Source organism: Hippocampus zosterae, chromosome 2, assembly GCF_025434085.1.
Source record: "Hippocampus zosterae strain Florida chromosome 2, ASM2543408v3, whole genome shotgun sequence".
NCBI classification, from domain to species: domain Eukaryota; kingdom Metazoa; phylum Chordata; class Actinopteri; order Syngnathiformes; family Syngnathidae; genus Hippocampus; species Hippocampus zosterae.
The window spans coordinates 16583507-16603359 of NC_067452.1; the positions used below are offsets into that span (position 1 = coordinate 16583507).

Here is a 19853-nt window from a genome sequence, read left to right on the forward strand (position 1 = left end):
GACTTAAAATTATAATTGCTAACATGCAGTGACAGTCGAATGATACTGTTGAGCATGCGCATATGGACGCACCAACAGGTGAAATAAATAACTTTTATTATTCTTCACCGTCATACGGATCAACACCGAGCTGTCGCATTACTGCAGAATTTGGCCAAAAACATTTAACGGCATTGCTGCATCGGTCTGGACCAACCATGCATAAAATCTCCCATGTGAAACAAAAATATATATATTAAAAAATTATACATACCACCGATATACAGATCTGATATAAACAGGCGTATTGGTCACAAACCAATTAGAATTATAAACATGGCTTCTTTTACAAGACATACACAGACTTTGGAAGAAAAAAAGGTACCTTTCACTTTTTACATTTGTACAAGATTTCCATCGTCAATGTCCTCCCCTAATGCTGAGAACGCTGGCTACAGGCAAGTTGGCAGGCCCCAACTGAGCTAAGACAGTAGTTAAAACACAGGCACTCACAACCTTGTGGACCAAATACTGGAAGTAAAACGTTAATCAACCCTGGTGAACGAGGCCTTCTGACACTTAATCATTGCAAACGCACCCACGCACACTTGTGTAAGAAACAAAACAAACATGCAAAACATGATAGGGAATTGGATGTGTATGTGTAATATATATATATATATATATATGTGTGTGTGTGTGTGTGTGTGTGTTTTATGGTGCCAGGTAGCAGAGCATGTAGCATAGCGTGCATGTTAAGCGCTTTCAGAGAAATGGCGGGAAATGTCTTTTAGTAACACCTAGTGGCCGCTGTTGAAAAGCTGAAATCTGATTAAATCGGTTAAGGGCAATCTTGGCCTCCAAGAAGAGTCACCGATGTGACCGTCACAGGTGGTTTCTGCCATGTGTGAGAACCAAAACAGGACCTGGCACAGGGCACTCTTCAAGCTAGGACCACCACTGGTGCCACAATTGCAGCAGCATCAAGCTTCAAATCGCAATTAAATTAAGAGCAGGGCACAGATGACACATCTGATAAGATCAATGAACATCTATGGTGAATTGGAAGAGCTTTTGAAGCAGACATGGCTCTGCAGTGGTGCCCGTTTGCTGGCAAGAAACATAAAAAGGCATCTTCAACCAGGTCAAGAGGCACGATCAGGAGTGTGAATGCTGAATCACGGAGCTTGCATGGCTCACTGCTGCCTCACTGGGAACAGGGCATGTTTCAAAATTGCAGACGAATTGAGTGTTTCATTCAAGGTCTTAATTTGGGGGGTTTTCCATTCAAAGTACAGCGCCTGATGTGGATGCGTTTGCAGCAATGAGATATGGCAAAGAGCAATAAGCCAGCAGCAAAGCTCAGCTGCAGGATGTGGTTTCATCCAGGAGCAAACATGAGAAGGGCAACTCACAAACTCATACAGGCAATGTTGAGAAACAAAAAAGGCACAAAGTGAGATACCGAGTGACAAAGAGGGCGAGATGAAGGCGGGTGAGTTGTCCGCATGTTTTTGTTGTGTGTTTTTGTTTTTTTTAGCAGCAGCAAGGCCTGGTCATCAAAGGCAGGAGACTACATTCTGGGGTCGAGTTTGCAACGTAGACACCATCCCGCAGCACAAGAGGATAAGTTGGAAGAGAAAACGTTACCCCCAAAAAATAAAATAACGGGGTGTTACCCAGGAGTTCATATCTTCACAAAGGAGGAGTTGACTTCTCCCCACTTGAGAAATTAAGGTGCAAAAACAGAAAACTTGTGTCTTCTGCAGTTTTATACAAAGGTCCGGAAGCACCCAACCTTCTTCCTGGTCCAATATGGTTACAGCAAGGAAGCCCAGCGCAGTCCAATTAGCAGGAGGACAGAACGTTAATGTACGAAGATGTGCCTCAGCAATTCGTCTGCGCACGGACGCTGCTTGGTCTCTACAAAGATACGTTTGAGGAACTCTCTGCAGTGGTCCGACACGTGGGCAGGTAAGATGGGATTGGTGGGCTGAGTGGCAATCTTAAAGATGGCCGCCATGGCCTCAAACTCTGCCCAGGGAGGTCGCTGGGTCAACATCTCAACAACAGTGCAACCAACACTCCTGAGAGGAGAATGACACAGATACGGAACAGTCATAAGCACGAGTCAATCCGAGAGGAATTGTACGGTAGGGTTGAGTAAATTATCAATAGGTAACGTTACTGTGAAGATACCATATGATCGGTACTTTATGTTCGATGAAAATGTTAATTAGTGTCAAAATTAAAACACTTTTGGCAAAAACCAAAGCAATAAAATAAATTTTCACAAACACTATTTTAAATATACTGTACAATACAGTCGAACCTCTTTTCAACGCACCCCGTTTCCGTTTTCACCCCTATAACGTTCACATTTCGAAGTCCTAATTTCACGTCGTTCATTTTGCATTTGCCGATTTTGCTTAAAACGAACACCTTTATAGCGTAAACTTCAAAATCAGAAGGTGTCACATGAATAGCAAGTCCAAGAGCAGTCTTTGCAAAGTTTTGGCCCAGGGGTGCCCGTTACGTCGATCCTGATCTACCGGTAGATCTGCATTGTGGGTAGATCAGGTCGACCATCCGCCCTGACAGTTTTTTTTTTTTTATAACAATCTTCTTTTAAGAAGTCAATTACAAATCACAGAAAATCCGTCCTGACAATTATTATTATTTTTTTTTAATCCGTCCTGACAATGACATTCGAATTTTCTCTGCCACACGCTTCACTGCGTATGCGCATTCAACTCCGCTAATTACTGCACAACTCTCTGAATAAGACAGGAGATAAATATGAGTGGAAAAGCTGGACTCAGTAAAAATCCGAAGACCGACCACTACCATAAGGAGTGGGAGGAGGATTTATTTTTTACAATGTCGTTTTCAAAGTGCAATTCTGGAACTTACTCCCAGAGGACAAGTACCCCAACATCAGGAAATGTGTTACCTTTCTGACCCCATTATTTGGCTACACTTATTTATGTGAGTCAGCCTTTTCCCACATGAAGATCATTAAATCCAAGTACCGTTCCACCATGACTGATGAGCATCTGGAAATCTGCTTGAGGCTTAGCTATCAGCAGCTATTGTCCAGACTATGCATCCCTGTCTGATTTAATTCAGTGCAAGTCGTCAGAGTAAGGTAATTACAAAACATTTATTTGTTGTATTGTGCTATACAGGTTGATGCACTCATGCATATCTATAATGTACAAATAAAAATAATTCAAAAAATGTATAGAATATAATGTGTTTTTCATTTTTAACAGGCGGTAGATCATTTTGACTCGGTGATGTCATAAGTAGATCTCGGGCCGAAAAAGTGTGGGCACCCCTGTTTTGGCCGAATATGTCCTGAAATTGCCGACTGCAGCCTGTGCCCCCGACCTGTGATATTAACACAGGAACACGTCACATGTGGTCCTACCAGATGTCAGCCTTCCTGCCGTAGCCCTCACCACTGATGACTTCTGGGCTCATCCAGTAGGGTGTGCCGGTCACGGACTTGATTCCCGTTCCTGATAGACAAATGGTCTGCAGCCTCCGACTGGCCCCAAAGTCACCCAGCTTTACGTTTCCGACCGAATCTCGGAGGATGTTGGCACCTGAAGACAACAACTTTTCAACTTTCTTCCATCGCTCTTCTCCAAAACAATCAATAAGCAAACGGAAAAACAATTTTTAAAAAACCTTACATAACGCTGTGTATGAGATAATTACCAGTTCATCTGCACATTCACTGAACCCTTCATTAGTGAAAAATAAAAATAGGATATTTTTTTTTTGCAAATTCAAACCATATAAAAACACATTTATTAAAAAAACAGAAAAAAAGGTAACACAATAAGTACAAAGTATAAGTTTTTAATTGTGCTATATACATATATATTAGAGCTGTCAGTTTAGCGCGTTTTTATTGGCATTAATTTAAATGAATTTTAACGGGATTAAATTTTTTCTCGTGAGATTAACACGGCACACGCCACAAGCGGATGTTACTTGTTTGGAACTATTTTGTGTGGAACGTTACAGTGTTCTGCGTCCATATAAATAGAGTGGGTGGAGCTTCTCTGTGTTAGTCTGACAGTGGTAGCGACCTAGCGAAAATAAAACGTCTCCAGTGTTGTCATTCGAAATGAGGTCTACACAAAAACTGTAGAGAGACTTCCGCACAAGAAGGACCAACACAATCAACATAGCCTGTCTGTGTTAGGGCGAGTGACCCCCCCCCCTTTCAGAATGGTTTCCCCCAGCAGCACGGAAGAAGTGCGTGCGCTTTTTTGTACGGCGGGCAGTTTTGAATACAGCGGCACATAATGAACACTGGTGTCCGGTGTCTCGTTATTCTTCAACAAACATACAGAAACAGACTGCTGTGTTCAAAGTAAACTTGAGAAAAACGAAGTATGCAACCATGGTTTAAATCTACTATAGGCTGAGTACTAGTTTACCTTAGATGTGCACTTTATAATGTTATATTGCTCTGTTTTGATTTTATAAAAAAAGCTGGTAAAGCAGCTGTTGTGTGACAAAATATTGTTTTCACTGTTGTTGATGGACAGTAATATTGTATGAGAGATTATGTGTGAATAACTGCTCCAAGTGAAAAATGTTCATGTAAAATTGAAAATCAAAATAGTTATTTCAGTAAATATTTGCATTTGGCACATAGAAAACTGATTCATGATTCCATGTTGATGAGAGCATAAAAATGGGGGAAAAATAGGACAAAAAAATGTAAAAGGAAATTCAGAAACGATAAAAAATGTGGGAGTAATCACGATTAATTTTAGTCCATTTGAGTTAATTAATCTAATTAAAAATGCAACTGTCATAAATATTTTAATCGTTTGACAGCTCTAACAATATTATATATATATATATATATATATTATATATATATATACTGTATATATATTTAATTGTTTTTAAAAACATTTGGTATTGGAGAAATGCAAAAAGAATTAAAAGTAATCAATCATTAATCATTCACACTTTGATTACATTACGGTCTAAATATTTTAAAGCAAGTGAAAAACCCAAGCCAGATCCAGCCGGTCACGTCATTTTAGGCAGCCAGTGAAACCAAACCAAACTATCATATTTGACTGATTTCAAAGCTAGCAAACCATGAATTTGTTCTGAAAAATGCGATGAGGATTAAGCATTTTTGTGGTTTCACGGTCATAAAGGCCCTCTGAGGGAAGACGTAACTCGTAACAAAAATGTGTCACCCCTGTTTTAAAGGGTAGTAAGTGTATTGGTTGTTCGTCTCTGTGTGCCCTGCGATTGGTTGGCAACCGATTCAGGGTGTCCCCCGCCTACTGCCCGGAGACAGCTGGGATCGGCTCCAGCACCCCCCGCGACCCTAGTGAGGATCAAGCGGTTAGGAAGATGAATGAATGAATAAGTGTATTGGAATTCATTTTCAACCTAACTCTCCAAATACTGATTACATGCACATATTACACATCGTTACTGTCAAACAGAAAATTTGGTCAAATTCTCATTTTTTTCTAAATCTATCTGTATATTATCCAACACCACAACATCATAAAAACGTGTGTTGTTTTTTTTTAACTCATTCAAACCCTTTGGCGTCTAAAAGCGTCAATTAACGCATAGTCCCCGCCTCCCCATGACGTCTAAAGGTGTCAATCACGTTTTTTTATGGGGGAGGATGCAAGAGACTGATGCAACTTCTCACTGAAGGAGCATGCTTGACTGCAATGTTAAATAGTAAAAAATGGCCGGCAGGTGGCAGTGGTGCAAAACTCCACCAGGATCATGCCGCAGTAGTCAGGGGGGGGGGGGCGTGATAGTGGAGTCGTGGTGGATGTGGATAGTGGATTGGAATATTAGCGACTTGCAAGTTATTGAGGTATTTAAGCTGTCACAAAAGCAAAAAATGTCAAACTTAAAATGATGCTTTTACAAAAAGCTAATTTTCTCTGGATTTCTGAAGAAAATCGGCCGTTTCCATAAAAAGTTTCTCATGCTGGTTGACAATGAACGGAGAAAGATAGAAACATGTTTATATAGCCGTAGAACAGAAAATTCAGTGGGCCTTGCAAATTAGTCAAAATTCAGTAAATGTGAGGGATTGAAAGGGTTGCTCCAGTGCAAAAGGGTGGTATTCAATGAGCTAAAATATATATATATACATTTATTTTGAAGCCTATTTTATATATTTATTTTAAACCCCCTATTCAATGTTGCTTTTTGCATTCATTTTCACTCTGTTGACTGTTTCTACATTATTAATGCAAGTGTATCCATGTAACAAAAACATACATTTCTGGTTTACATTTTTTAATGAGTGATCCTACAATGTTTCAAAAGTCACTTTTCTGGCATTTTCTCACCAACATGCGAGTGTCGTAATATTTTGAGAATATCTATTGATCTGTCGATCCATTTAGACATACCTTTAATATCCCTGTGAACAATCATGTTGCTGTGCAAGTAGGAAACCCCCTCAAGGATCTGCCTGGTGTAGCGACGCGTCACGTTTTCCGTCAATGCACCGTAGGACTTTACTTGGTCCTTTATGGAACCCTGACGACACGGGACATCAGCATGAGGAAAGCATTCACAACCGATCGCACACTGACTGAAACTCAGCACTCACTCCAGGCATGTACTCCATAAAGATGGAGAGAGTTCGCTCCATGGAGTCGCGCAGACAACCGTAGTACTGGACAATGCGCTCGTGACAGAGGTTTTTCAACAGCTGGATTTCACACTCCAACGCACTCACCTCCTACACTCAAGAGAAAAGAACATTGAAAGCATTCCTGCTCCGGATAAAAGACAAAAACGATGATGCAACAACAATTCGGACCTTGCTTGTCTCTGGACTCTCTGGATCAAACTGGACTTGTTTGACGGCCAGTTCCCGTCCGGTGTCCGCGTCGTAGCAAAGGAAAACCCGTCCAAAGGCGCCTTGCCCAAGGAGCTTCCCCAGTCGCCAGTTGGTCGGCGCACGTGGAGCTAAACACAAGGTGGGTAGTAACGCACGACAATTACTGACTCACACTCACTTATGTACGCTTTTTGACAAACTGTACTTCTCAGAGTTGCTTTCAACCAACATGCTTTTCATTTTGCTGGAGTATTTCTGTTAAGGACAGACTTTGTAAGGCTGCCACAAACAATGATTTTGGTCGGTGACTAGTCACTGATAGTAGTCACAATTAATAGGTACGCATGATATTTAACGGACCAATATTAAGGAAAACATGACTTCATTTTTATCAGGCGGATACTGCAAAATGAGGTTGATATCTAGGCCGATACCGATAGTTCACAAAATTAGAATATCATGACAAAGTTCAACATTGTCGGCTTGCTGTGTCCCGATCTTCTCAGCTAATTAACATAAAACATGCTCCGAGGTTTTCCTCACCCTTTAAATGGTCTCAGTCAAGCTTAGTCGGGCTCAGAATCATGGGGAAGACTGCTGACTTGTCGGTTGTGCAGAATACAGTCATTGAGGAGAAGGGTCTCAAAACGAAATCGCCACCCCCCCCCCCAAAAAAAAAACTAAACAAAACAAACAAACCAAAATAATTGAGTGCGTGAACAAACCCTATTTGTTCTGAGCAGATAATTTGTTCTACGGAGGAACGTACACAAGGACTACTTTTTACTTTTTCGAGAATGATATTATGGTCAAGTAACGGTACTCTTACTCGAGAACAATAATTGGCTACTTTACCCACCCCTGTGTGTGATCAAGGTGGCAAATAGGAAGCTGAACGTTTGCGATGTGAGAGCAACAACTCACAGCGGCTGGGTGGGCTGATGTCCATGACCGACAGGCTTGGCGTGCTCGACTGGTTGGCCTCAATGTCACTTCCCCTTCGCGGCCGCCTGGCCGGCCCAGCGCCATCTTCCAGGTCGGGAGTGAATACGCTGCTGCCGCTGCTGGTGCTGGGAGATTGTTCGGTAGGACTGAAGCTGACAGGTGAGCGCAAACCGTGTGCCTGTGTTCGCCGAGCCCGAGGGAAGGTCTTCCTCCCTGGTGCGCAAACGAGAAGGGGATTGTGCGCGTGTCTTGCTTTGCCCACCCAGTGTTGCGGAGGAAACCAAACAGGGACACCAACCATCGCTGTAATCTTGCAGGCCAAAGGGAACGCCGTAGCGCCGAGGGTATGTGCCACCTTTTCCTGACTTGTCAAAGACTGGGATGTCGTACTCTGGAGAGAAAGGGACACCACGAGGAGCACTGTTCATGACAGAAGGTACATCACAAGGTTGGGTGAATGCATTATGGGGACAGTCCATGCTAAATCAGCCAGTGGGTTGAACCAAGCAGATTTAGAGTTTCATGAAACTTGCTGTAATTGTTGATAGTAATGGCACAACACTCAATCTCAATTGTTAGGTCAATTGGAGAACGGGTTTAGGAGCTAAGGCCTGCCGAATTTTGACTTGATCGATCTTTGAATATCTGAGGCTGCGGATACTTTGATGACTTACAACTGCTAAACAAAAAATAAAATAAACCCCATCTCTTTTATGTTTTAGAGAATTTTTCGTGAAACATTGCATAAACTGTTTCATATTACTGAATGCTTTATTTACATGTGTGCACACGCACAAACACACACACCTGGAAAGTCCTGATGGTTGTCAGGGTAACTCTGTGCTCTTGGCATCCTTGACTTTGGATATTCACTGTTTAACAGACAAGCGTCACTTTCAAGTTGGTACCGTTGCCACTCGCCGTAGTCTGATGAAACCAGAATGTCTCTACCTGTCCAACGGGCTGTCTAAAGAAGGACAACTTCCAGACGCAGAGTTCTCAGGACTGCTCATGCTCAGGGGGTCGAGCATCTGAAGAGAAAAAAAAGAAGCACCACTCATACTAGCTGTTTGTAGAGAAGTGCACCTTTTGCGGACAGGAGGCGCACCTGGTCCATGCTCTCTGGAATGAACTCTCCTTCACTGTTAATGCTTGTGAAGGAACCATTCCTGGCCACTTGCTGGAGTGCGTCAGGAATGTATCCGGGTGGAGGAGAGCTACGGTCCGTCGAATGAGACCCTGAGTCCGTAGGACACAACAGTTACTCAAAATCAAATTAGCATGCTAAAAATCAAGGATTTATCAAAGCTAAAACTTTGTTAGACTATTGATAAAGGGTTAGAATCTGTTGCCATCTCACAATTCCAATTGATAATAGTTAATAATGTTTTTATTTTTCATCCTAGAGCAGCGAACCAATAAATGATTCCAAACAAAGCCATTTTCAGATTTTCAGTCCTTCACCTGACGATGCCAGCATGCTCTTCTTGTCTGTGACACTCAGTCCTGTGTTGTCCAACTCCTCGCAGGAAGGCAGAAGGCCCACATTGCAAGAGGAGTTCTGGAAAAAGAAAGCAGGGAGAAATAAAATTACTGAAAAATAAGAGCGCCTTGGCGGTAAGGTCGGCAATAGACTTGACCCAAGTGACCTGCGAAGAGATCTGCAGCACCAAGAGAATCTTGAGACTCTTCATGTGAATGCTTCGATCTAGCAGCTCCACGGCCTTGTCCAGGTCGTCTTGAACGCTAAGTGGAATCACCAGCTGCGCGAGACATGGAGCGGAATGAGCGAGGAAAGCCATGCGCTGCTCAGTAAAACACAGACATGCTCCCTCATTCAATTGTTCATTTTAGGCCTGCCGCACACCGGGCAAGGTGACGCAACGGTCGCGTCGAGTTCATGGTTCCGCATGCACTTTGTGGCCAACTAGGTTTGCAGTGAGTTCAAATTGGAATCAGATGGAATGACCGATCATGTTCCGTCACATGACCTTTTGCAATTAAGAAAAAACAAACCTGGGTTTCAGATAAGATCCTGCCGGGTGTCACCGCCTGAATTGGACATTTACCAACCCTTACACCGCTAGCCTCCACGGCAGGTGCTAAGCCTTTGCGCCACAGTAGCCCACACACAATAAATGGGTTGGTCAATGGCTGCTCTTTGCTGTGCAGTGTGAAACGAACTTTATATAGAGCTCTGGCAAAAATGAAGAGGCTAAAATGAACACAAATACATATATGGAGCAAATCCCAAGATTTTTGCAGCAGTCTCTTAATTTTTTTCCAGAGATTTATATCATGTTTGACAATATTTCCTAACTATATTTATCATTTCATATGTACTAGTGGCTAAAAGAAGCGTGATGGCTTTCTATCACTGACATGCACAAATGCATAAAGGTTTTCTTATCTTCTTATTGCCAGTGTCGCAATGCATTCTGGGTTATGCCATACAACGGTTGCTGCTCTCTGCCAAGCAAAGCAAAACACATGCGAGCTACTGTCATCATCGGAAAAAAGGAGTCAAAATGGCACACCGCAAGGCTTTTGGATGTCATTTTCAATCAAAGGAGAAGGGGAAAAAAGCCTCCAAAACTTTCCCTAGGATGTGCTGCAACAATGGCGCCGTACATGCAAATAAAGTTTCTACCAATTATAGTGAACTGGAAATTATTTTCAAAAACTTGATTTTATAGTGCCCTGCGATTAGCTGGCAACCAGTTCAGGGCACCCCCCGCCTACTGCCCGAAGACAGCTGGGATAGGCTCCAGCACCCCCCGCGACCCTAGTGAGGATCAAGCGGCTCGGAAGATGAATGAATGAATGAATGAATGAATGAATGAATGAATGAATGAAATAAAGTCACACTGAGTAATAGCAGTGGCTCTACCTCGTTGTTGCTGTAGTGAAGGTCCATGGTCTGACCGAAAGCCACCTTTGCTTTTTCCCTCAAGTCGTCCAACTTGATGGGGCGAGAGAATTGCAAAATCCTACACGGAACAACAGGAGAGGTCAAGATCAACGGGTGCACGTTCAAAGAGGAACATGTGTTACAAAGCCAGCCTTGTGCTTCACCTCTTCTCTCCTTTAAACTCGAACTTCACTCTGACGTCGTTCTGTCCCAAACACAAACATTGAGAGAAAGACAAATGGCAGAGAATTGAAATACTCAGCGGTGCAAAGTATCACAGTCTATGTAGTTTGCAATGCTGTGATCGTCTGAAGCGGGCGAATACCAATGTTTTTTGACAGAGAACTGGACAAATATTTGCAGGTATGAGTGATTTATGGGAGTGATAACTGCTGCATTATGTCCAGTTCGAACACAGTTTTGTCCATGTGAGCAATAATTAGACCAAGATTTTCTCTTGTTTGTGTGTGTGTGTGTGTGTGTGTGTGGTGTGTGTTCGTGTGTGCGTGTTTGTGTGTGCATGCGCGCGCAAGGGTTATTTCAGTTTAGAAATTTTAGTTATAGTTGGTGAACTATTTTGAAAGCATTCTTATTTTTATTTCATTTCATTGACAAAATTGTTTTCTTTGGTCAATTTTAGCTTTTTAGTTGGTTTATTTTCATTTACTAAAATAACTTTGATGTGTGTGTGTTGGGGTGGCAATTTGATGAGGAACTCAAACGATACGGCCCTTTGAACAAATGTGCTGCTTTGAAAATGACGATATTGAAGCAATTCTAACATAGCGATATCGCAATATTGCCGGTACGTGACATCTCTATCTATGACTGGCAATCAACAGGTTCATGGTACCATCTGCCATCTAGTGGAAGACCATTTCATATTCAGCCCATCACTGTACTCTACATTGCTGGCATAGATGGATGAACAAAGATGAATAAATAATTCGCCCAATGGAATGAAATGTGTTAATTTGGGCAGCTCAGTTTATAATGTCTCAGGGTTCACTGGTTGGGAATCACTGTTGTCGGAAATGGCTGCAAATAAATCACAGAGCTAAGACTGAGCACAGGGTTTCTTACCAGGTTCTTGGGCGAGGAGGCTTTGGGTTTGCCCAGGTCTGACAGGAATCCGGCAGGACGTCTGGTGCGATGCAGTTCTGCCAGGTCCTGCATGATTGACTGCAGCGCCTCCTGCTCATCTGCTCATTACATTTGGCGCACAAGTGTAAAAGCAAGTTAACCGTTGCTACAAATACAGCATAAAAACAAAACCTTGACCACAAATAATGGCATATCGTGCGTATGTGCCAGTGATGTGTTCCTCGAGCCGGTCCTTGGCCTCGAGGATCGAAGGGCGGTCCTTGGTCCTTGGCCTTGGCCTCGGAGTCAAGTCCTTAGCCTTGGCCTCCGGTTGCCGGTCCTCGGACACAACGAGGGATTAAAGCCTCTAATCCTTCGTCCACAGGTATAAAGTGGGCCATAGGACCACAAAAATCATAAAGAAATCAAACAAAATCTATCCAGAGAAACCCACGTTGATGACTTTCTCTGGCCTATGAGAGGGGCGGGGCTGCAACTGACAGTCAGTACACCGTGTAAAGAGCAGCATCACCGTTAGTTTCAATCACGGTTCGTTCCGTTCGCGATCTGCAGTTTAAATAGCGTGTAAAGCGTTTCTGTAACAGTGGTGTCTTCTATTTAGTTATTTTTTCACAGTCGTCACGTTTGTGCAGTCGCACTAGAATGTTTGTTTGAACCAAGTCATTTGCGTTACAGCTGGAGTCAATAATGTCGGCACTTGACTTCTGGCTTTGGCCGTTGGAATTTGGAGTCCTTTTGCTCGATTCCAGTTATATTTGCTGAATGCTTTCTCACGTTTGGAATAATAAATATTGGTAACACACAGTTTAAAGTCATTGTTGATTTAATTATTATTATTATTATTGTGAAGTTGAAGGTATTAATTAATGCAACAGATAATGTTATGTGTGCATGCGGGTTGCTATTTTGGTCCGCAAACTGAGGAATCGCGCGGATGAAAGTTTGAGATGGCGGCGAAAAAAAACTCACAAAGGTCTCCTAATTACGACATTTAAGAAATGGGAATTGTAGTCTGATTTTTCGTATGAATTATCCAAAGGGCGTATCACTAAAGTCACATGTGACGTATGCACAGAACGTGAGAGCGAGATACGACGCGAGGCACGATTACGAGGCAAGTTGGCCATTAGATTTGTAGGCTAATCGCTGTGAAAAATAATATGAAACAGGATTGATTATTCTATAATTTACTGGTCGTAGCATGGTAACTTTATGAATAAAACATTCGTCACAAGGTGTAGTAATGCTCATGTTTAACTGTTGGTAGAACTCAAGATGACGTGTGTTAAATTCTTTCGTCAAATTGATCGTAAATTACACATGCATCGTCTTGGGAAGAGGATGTCAAGCCACATCAATACTTATCTGTATTAATGATTACCAGTCAATTCATCTTTGCAGTGTGAGATTGGAAAAAATACCCTGATGATGCCACATGAGTACACCAGTTTTTGATCCATTTATTTTTGGGAATAAACCTGGAGTACACGGCTGCTGATATAATGTTCATTGTTAATGCCTAGTTTTCAAACATTGACCCTTGAAACATTATACTTTTGAGTTTCGAAATTCTTGTTTATCAATATCAGTCAAAATAGAAAAATGGGTTCCCATGATGAACGTTTACGGAACCCAACATTTGTAATCGTGGTTTCCCATTGGGTAATCCGACGGAACCGAAAAACGGTTACCATGAATTTCCGAAATCCTCAGGCCTGCTCCTGAATTATTTAAAATTTAGCAGCATTTGTTTATCATTGTATGTATATGTTGTTGTTTGTGTTATTATTATATGCAATTGAATAAGTAGACCCTTTCAGAATTCGAAATTTGGGACTCTCTCAATGCATAATGGCACTCATAGTTTTCTGATCAGCGAGTCCATGGGACTCGCTGCCGGTAAACTGTAAAATTATCACTGAGAGATTACCGCTTTTTCTGCAGTCAGTGATTGACTTCTATGCAGTCATTTCTCAACTTGTGTTCCGTGCCACGTCATGCCTGTGGAGTGTTGATTTACTTCATATTAAGAAACTACTGCACTAAAACAGTAATTCATAAATGTATATCATATGCTTTTATTTTTGTTTTTCTCAGTATAAATAACACGTACCCTGACTGTTCTACTATTTGAATATAAACACTTCATTCAAGCGTTAGGGAGTGCAAAGGGTTATGACGGAGGGGTGTTACAAATCATGAAGACCTGCCAAGTGGTATGATAGCATTGTTTTATACATGTCCTCGGCTAGGCCTCAGCTTCAAAATCAGTCCTTGGTCCTTGGCCTTGGCAAATTTCTCAAGTCCTTGGCCTTGGCCTTGCCTCGGAAAACTTTCCAAGTCCTTGGCCTTGGCCTTGGCCTCGGAGTCAAGTCCTTGGCCTTGGCCTCGGGTTGCCGGTCCTTGGACACAACACTGGTATGTGCTTCCAAGTCCAACTTCCAGTACAGCGGAAGCCCCTTCAGTTGTACAATTTGAAATTTAAATGTTGTAGCTGTTTTTTTATTCTTTATCTTGATTCACATTTTTGTTATTCGTATTACTTTTTTTTTACATTTATTTTCAAGGCAACATATTTATTTTTATGTTTTAATTTGTATTAAACAAAAGACAATGTCTAAGAATTGGATGTGCAAATTAAGGAAACAAAAAATGCTTTTCATTCTAATCAGTTATGTTGCGTTCTACTTTTAGAGAATCAGCTAGACATTTGAGGGAGGGTGTACTCATGGTATGACAAAAAGATTTGGGGGTACATAAGCCAAAAAAGTTGGGAAACACTGCAGAAGTTATCACTGTGTCGTTGTACAACACTATCAATGACACATTATACTTATGGCTAATAGGAGTCGGTGATTGGTAGATAAAATATTGTAATTTTAATTACAGTGGTACCTCTATTTACGAAGGTCTCTTCATACGACATTTTCAAGTTATGAAACGCCTCAAGAGGAAAATATTTCCTCTTCTTACGAAACAAATTTCAAGATACGAAAGGTCAGAATACAGTATGGGTTGCTACTCGTAGCGCAGAGTTTCTTGAACGCAACATACTTGTAGCTGCTCTGCCATTGGATATTACCGAGCATCATCCTGGCATCCCATTGGCTAGGAGGGACTTCTCTACCGTATGGGTCAAAGTGTGTAGATGGATAGATTTGTGTCTATGCACCGTCCTCGTCATTCACCCATGAGATGTTCTGATAGTTTTACGTAAATGTGAATCACCCAGAAAAAAGTGTTCACCAGTCAGGCGATCGCTCACTTTGCTGTTTGCCATGGACATTTTCAAAGGAAAATTAAAGGCCGACAAAAGCAAACGTCATTGGATCAGTTCTTTTCAAAACGCCAGGCTAAAACCACTTCTGAGAGGGAACATGAACTAAAGGGGGAGAGATGAGGACACAGTTAAAAGTTAAATGACCATGATTTTTATTCTGTACTCTATTCTTTCTTTGTTTTTTTACATTGTGCACAACTTTTATTTTTTGTGCAATAATCTAATTGTAACATGTATTTGTTACATATTTTGATGCATTTTTATGCTTTAGGAAACATTTATGTCTGAATTGGGGAGCTTGAACGGATTAGGGGATTTACATGGAAAACGCGTCTCTACTTACAAAATTCTCTAGTCAAGAAATTTCTTCCAGAACCAATTAATTTCATAAGTGGAGGTACCACTGTACTATTGAATTGTGTTTGAAACATTCTTAATTATAACACCACATACCATGTTAGCGGTTCAATTACACTTTAACTTCTCATCTGATTTAATGGCACTGTTGAAGTATAGTAATTTCTGCATAAGATGTTGTCAAGTTGTCATGTAAACTACAATTCTACATACCCATCATATTGGCACAACGTTTGACCCAAGAGGCCAGGAAAGAGGATTCTCCCATCAAAGGGATTCCTTCCTCCTGTAAAGACAAGTCAGGACAAGAATATGAGCACAACTGAGCACACTGGCATTTCTTCTTCATGCAGTGAAATGTTAACCTGCACATTGTCCAACAAAAACAAATTTTCTCTCAAAACCTCCATGCTGTGCGGGTTGTCAGAAAAAACAAATGTGATTTACCCGATCAGCCGATACAAAATATGTGAGCATCCGTCAACAAAGGAGACTTCAAACCACGGATTCACTTGCCTGACAGATGAAGAGTGTGCCATGAAAGATCATCATGTGCTCAATCTAATCATTCATTTTGACAAATAAAGGCAACTTTTTCCCCCTGCCTCAAGATCAGCGACTGCCCCACTTAATCTTTATTTGTACCAACCTGACAACGCTTTTGTGTGATTTTAATTCAGGACTATAACTTTATTTCTTCCTTTTAATGCATTGTACTGTAAGGACTTAGTAATAAGTCAATTTTTAAAAATTGTCAAACTGCTATTAAATGAAATGTATTATTATCTGTGCCATCAGTATTTTATAGTGACAGGTAGTACATTGAAATGGAACTTCTGTCATCTCAAGGAAGACACCAATTTTTTTTTATAAGGCACCAATGTCAGTATGCAAAATGGTGTCAGTGAAAATCACTCTGATTGGCTGTTAGCCAGCAAATGTAGCCAGTGCATAAGTTAAAGGTCCAGTAGCGGCAAAGAAAAATGCATTATCTAAACTATATTAAGCAAAACCTTCCTTTTTATTTGAACTTGATCCTGCGTGTGTTGCCAATGTTTTGTGTGTTGTTTGTGGAACCATGAGTGAGCGTCGCGGTGAAAAAAATTACTCCCTAGTTAGAGAGCTAGAGGAGAGAATGTCGAGTTTGAATAGCATGGAAGCGCTTATGTTCCTACTAGCTGGTTCGCTATCAGCTATGATAAAGAGATGTTTAGCTCTACTAAATAACTAACAGTTTCATTGCAATGCTTGTGGGTAGACAACATTTTTTCGCTAAGATGCCTGCGCGATCGTAGTGAGCCACTACCTGAGCGGCGCGGTGAAGTAGGTACGTTTTGAAAAGGGACAGACGGAAGGATAGACCGCGTGCGGGACGACGCGCAATATATATATAGATGAGGCGCTACTGACTCAAGTTTGTACTACAATAATACAATTTTTTTCCCATCCATCCATTTTCCACCGCTTATGCGTTGGCAACAGCTTTAGGAGGGAAGCCCAGACTTCCCTCTCCCCAGCCACCTCTTCGAGCTCTTCCTGGGGGATCCCAAGGCGTTCCCAGGCCAGCTGGGTGACATAGTCTCTCCAGCGTGTCCTGGGTCGTCCCCGGGGTCTCCTGCCAGTGGGATATGCCCGAAACACCTCACCAGGGAGGCATCCTAATTAAATGCCCGAGCCACCTCATCTGGCTCCTCTCGATGTGGAGGACAAGCAGCTCTCTGAGCCCCTTCCGGATGACCGAGCTTCTCACCTTATCTCCAAGGGAGAGCCCGGACACCCTGCCCCGAAAACTCATTTCGGCCACTTGTATCCGGGATCTCGTTCTTTCGGTCACGACCCATAGCTCGTGACCATAGATGAGGGTTGGGATGTAGATCGACGGGTAAATTGAGAGCTTCGCCCTTTCGCTCGGCTCCTTTTCTTTCCCAAGAAACCTATACCTGTTTACAATGGTAAACGGAGATAGCTGTTCACACCCTCACCATCACAACCTTGCAGTGGACATGCTTAGCAGTAAATTAATCAAATTTAACATGTTTCTTCTTAGTGAACAATTAAGATTTGGACAAAGCTGTTTACTGTGCAATAATATGCAAACATAGAGAGCACTGCCTAATGGCCATATTTTCCTTTATTTCATTTTATGTTTGGGTGTCTTAGTTTGGCACTTAAAGACAGTGTGTGAAGACATCTTATTTTCAAGATTTAATTTTTATACGTTTTTATTTCTATGCCTGTGGCAAGTTCCAATCTGTTGGGTTTAAATCAATGCCAAATGTTCTAATGTATATCATTTTTAATTATTCATTCAGCGATTACAAGCATATTTTATACTCCAAGTAGAACATAAGAGAAAATAGAATTACATTGGGCGGCCCGGTAGTCCAGTGGTTAGCACGTGGGCTTCACAGTGCATAGGTACCGGGTTCGATTCCAGCTCCGGCCTCCCTGTGTGGAGTTTGCATGTTCTCCCCGGGCCTGCGTGGGTTTTCTCCGGGTGCTCCGGTTTCCTCCCACATTCCAAAAAACATGCGTGGCAGGCTGATTGAACACTCCAAATTGTCCCTAGGTGTGAGTGTGAGTGCGAATGGTTGTTCGTCTCTGTGTGCCCTGCGATTGGCTGGCAACCGATTCAGGGTGTCCCCCGCCTACTGCCCGAAGACGGCTGGGATAGGCTCCAGCACCCCCCGCGACCCTAGTGAGGATTAAGCGGTCCAGAAAATGGATGGATGGATGGATTACATTGCTGAGTAACTAATTACTTTTACAAGGCAGTAACTGAGTACTCACTCCATTACTTTTGGTGAAAGTAATTTGTAATTACCCGGTACTTAATTAAAGTGACAGGCCCAACACTCAGCACGGCGGTCAACTGGTTCGCACATCGGCCTCACAGTGCAGAGGTGCAGGGTTCGATTCCGGCTCCCTGGCTTCCTCTATGGAGTTTGCATGTTCTCCACGTGCCTGCGTGGGTTTTCTCTGGGTGCTCCGGTTTCCTCCCACATTCCAAAAATATGCATGGCAGATTGATGGAACACTTTCATTGTCCCTAGGTGTGATTGTGAGCGTCGATGGTTGCTCGTTTATGCATGCACTGCAATTGGCTGGCAACAAGTTCAGGGTGTCCCTCACCTACTGCCCGAAGACAGGTGGGATATGCTCCAGCATGCCTCCGACCCTTGTGAGGATAAGCAGATTAGATAATGGATGGACGGATGCCGAACAATGCTCATTTTGCACTTTGCCTCAACTGTATTAAAGAGCCCCATCATGTGCCTTTTCAGGTGAGAAACAGTACAGTATTGTCAAAAAGCATGAGATAACATCATGCGTGCTATGGGAATTTGTCCAATTTCACTTGCTGTACAGTAATTAATCGGTAAATTACTTCTTCGTAAATTATCAGCCATTTACTGCAGCGACGAGCAGTGACAACCAATATTTATCCATTAAATGTTCGAAACACGGTACATAATTTACTTTCAGGGTTCATGACATGTGTTTGTTTGGTGGTGTGCCATGACATTTTTCTAATGTATAATATGCGCCTTTCCTCAATAAAGGTTTGGAACACTGCAGCACATGACTTGTTACTACTGACAACAAACATTGGGGCCGTGATTCTGGCCTGCTTTGCAGAGAATTAGCGCCTGCATGCTATCGAGTAGCTCGGCTTGATGAGCCCCTGCTATCTAACACTTCATGTCAACTTTCGCTCGTGAATTCATTCCACAGCCAAGCGGCAACAGTTCGGCGGCCGTATCACCCCACGACATGCAACAACGTCCTAAGAAAGCTTAGCGGCCAAACACAGGAGATACTTCGGTGCACAGTTAGCTGTCAGGCCAGGGAAGTTGTCAAGCTACGCTAACGCTAAAGTGAACCAATCGTCAAGCTACAGTATTCTACGATCGCTCCCATTGCACTGTCGTGTGGTGAAACGCGGCTGCGGGAGCACGCCAACGTTGTGCTCGTATTTTATGTCTCTTACCTGGATGGAACGGAAGTCAACCACTCATCCACAGGGCCGGAGCCTGGCGCCCCGAGCCCCGCGGAGAGCCGCCGCGAGCTGAAGTTTGGCACCGAGCTGACAAGTTCGCTCGAGAGCTGCTCGGGACACGACAACGAGGCCCTCGGGCTGTCACTTTAGCCCAGTCTGCCCTGGAAAACCAACGTCCAATGTAACATTCAGGCAACGACGGAGCCCCCTCTCTGCATAATTATTTGAATAATAAAGAAAAAAACGAAGTTACTGCACACCTGCGATTTTATGCTACTTTTCGCCGTGTTGGGTGAGGTGAGTGACTACGATAGCTTTTGCTTGCCGTGGCCCTAACAGCATCAATTGCTGGATTGTTTATAGTGTGTGCCGGAAAACGCTCGATACTTTACTAACAAAATAAACG

General features: G+C 42.5%; 1 protein-coding gene across 3 annotated transcripts; it reads right to left on the bottom strand.

The window, feature by feature from the left end:
- Positions 1 to 79: 79 nt before the first annotated feature.
- On the bottom strand, positions 80 to 19814 carry map3k2 (mitogen-activated protein kinase kinase kinase 2). 3 transcript variants are annotated; one of them, XM_052050310.1, is made up of 18 exons: positions 19708 to 19814; positions 19439 to 19608; positions 15661 to 15733; positions 11790 to 11908; positions 10871 to 10911; positions 10686 to 10785; positions 9445 to 9558; positions 9260 to 9356; positions 8904 to 9034; positions 8747 to 8826; positions 8603 to 8667; positions 8094 to 8186; positions 7775 to 8008; positions 6830 to 6978; positions 6617 to 6748; positions 6414 to 6543; positions 3413 to 3590; positions 80 to 2066 (listed from the first exon to the last, which is right to left on the bottom strand). In XM_052050310.1, the coding sequence occupies exons 3-18, from the start codon at positions 15713 to 15715 to the stop codon at positions 1847 to 1849; spliced, it is 1938 nt and encodes a 645-aa protein (XP_051906270.1). In that variant the 5' UTR covers positions 15716 to 15733; positions 19439 to 19608; positions 19708 to 19814; the 3' UTR covers positions 80 to 1846. The 3 variants fall into 3 exon arrangements, with proteins under 3 accessions (XP_051906270.1, XP_051906260.1, XP_051906278.1); XM_052050300.1 differs by having other exon boundaries at positions 19439 to 19811; XM_052050318.1 differs by lacking the exons at positions 10871 to 10911; positions 11790 to 11908; positions 15661 to 15733; positions 19439 to 19608; positions 19708 to 19814 and adding an exon at positions 10460 to 10580.
- Positions 19815 to 19853: the final 39 nt, after the last annotated feature.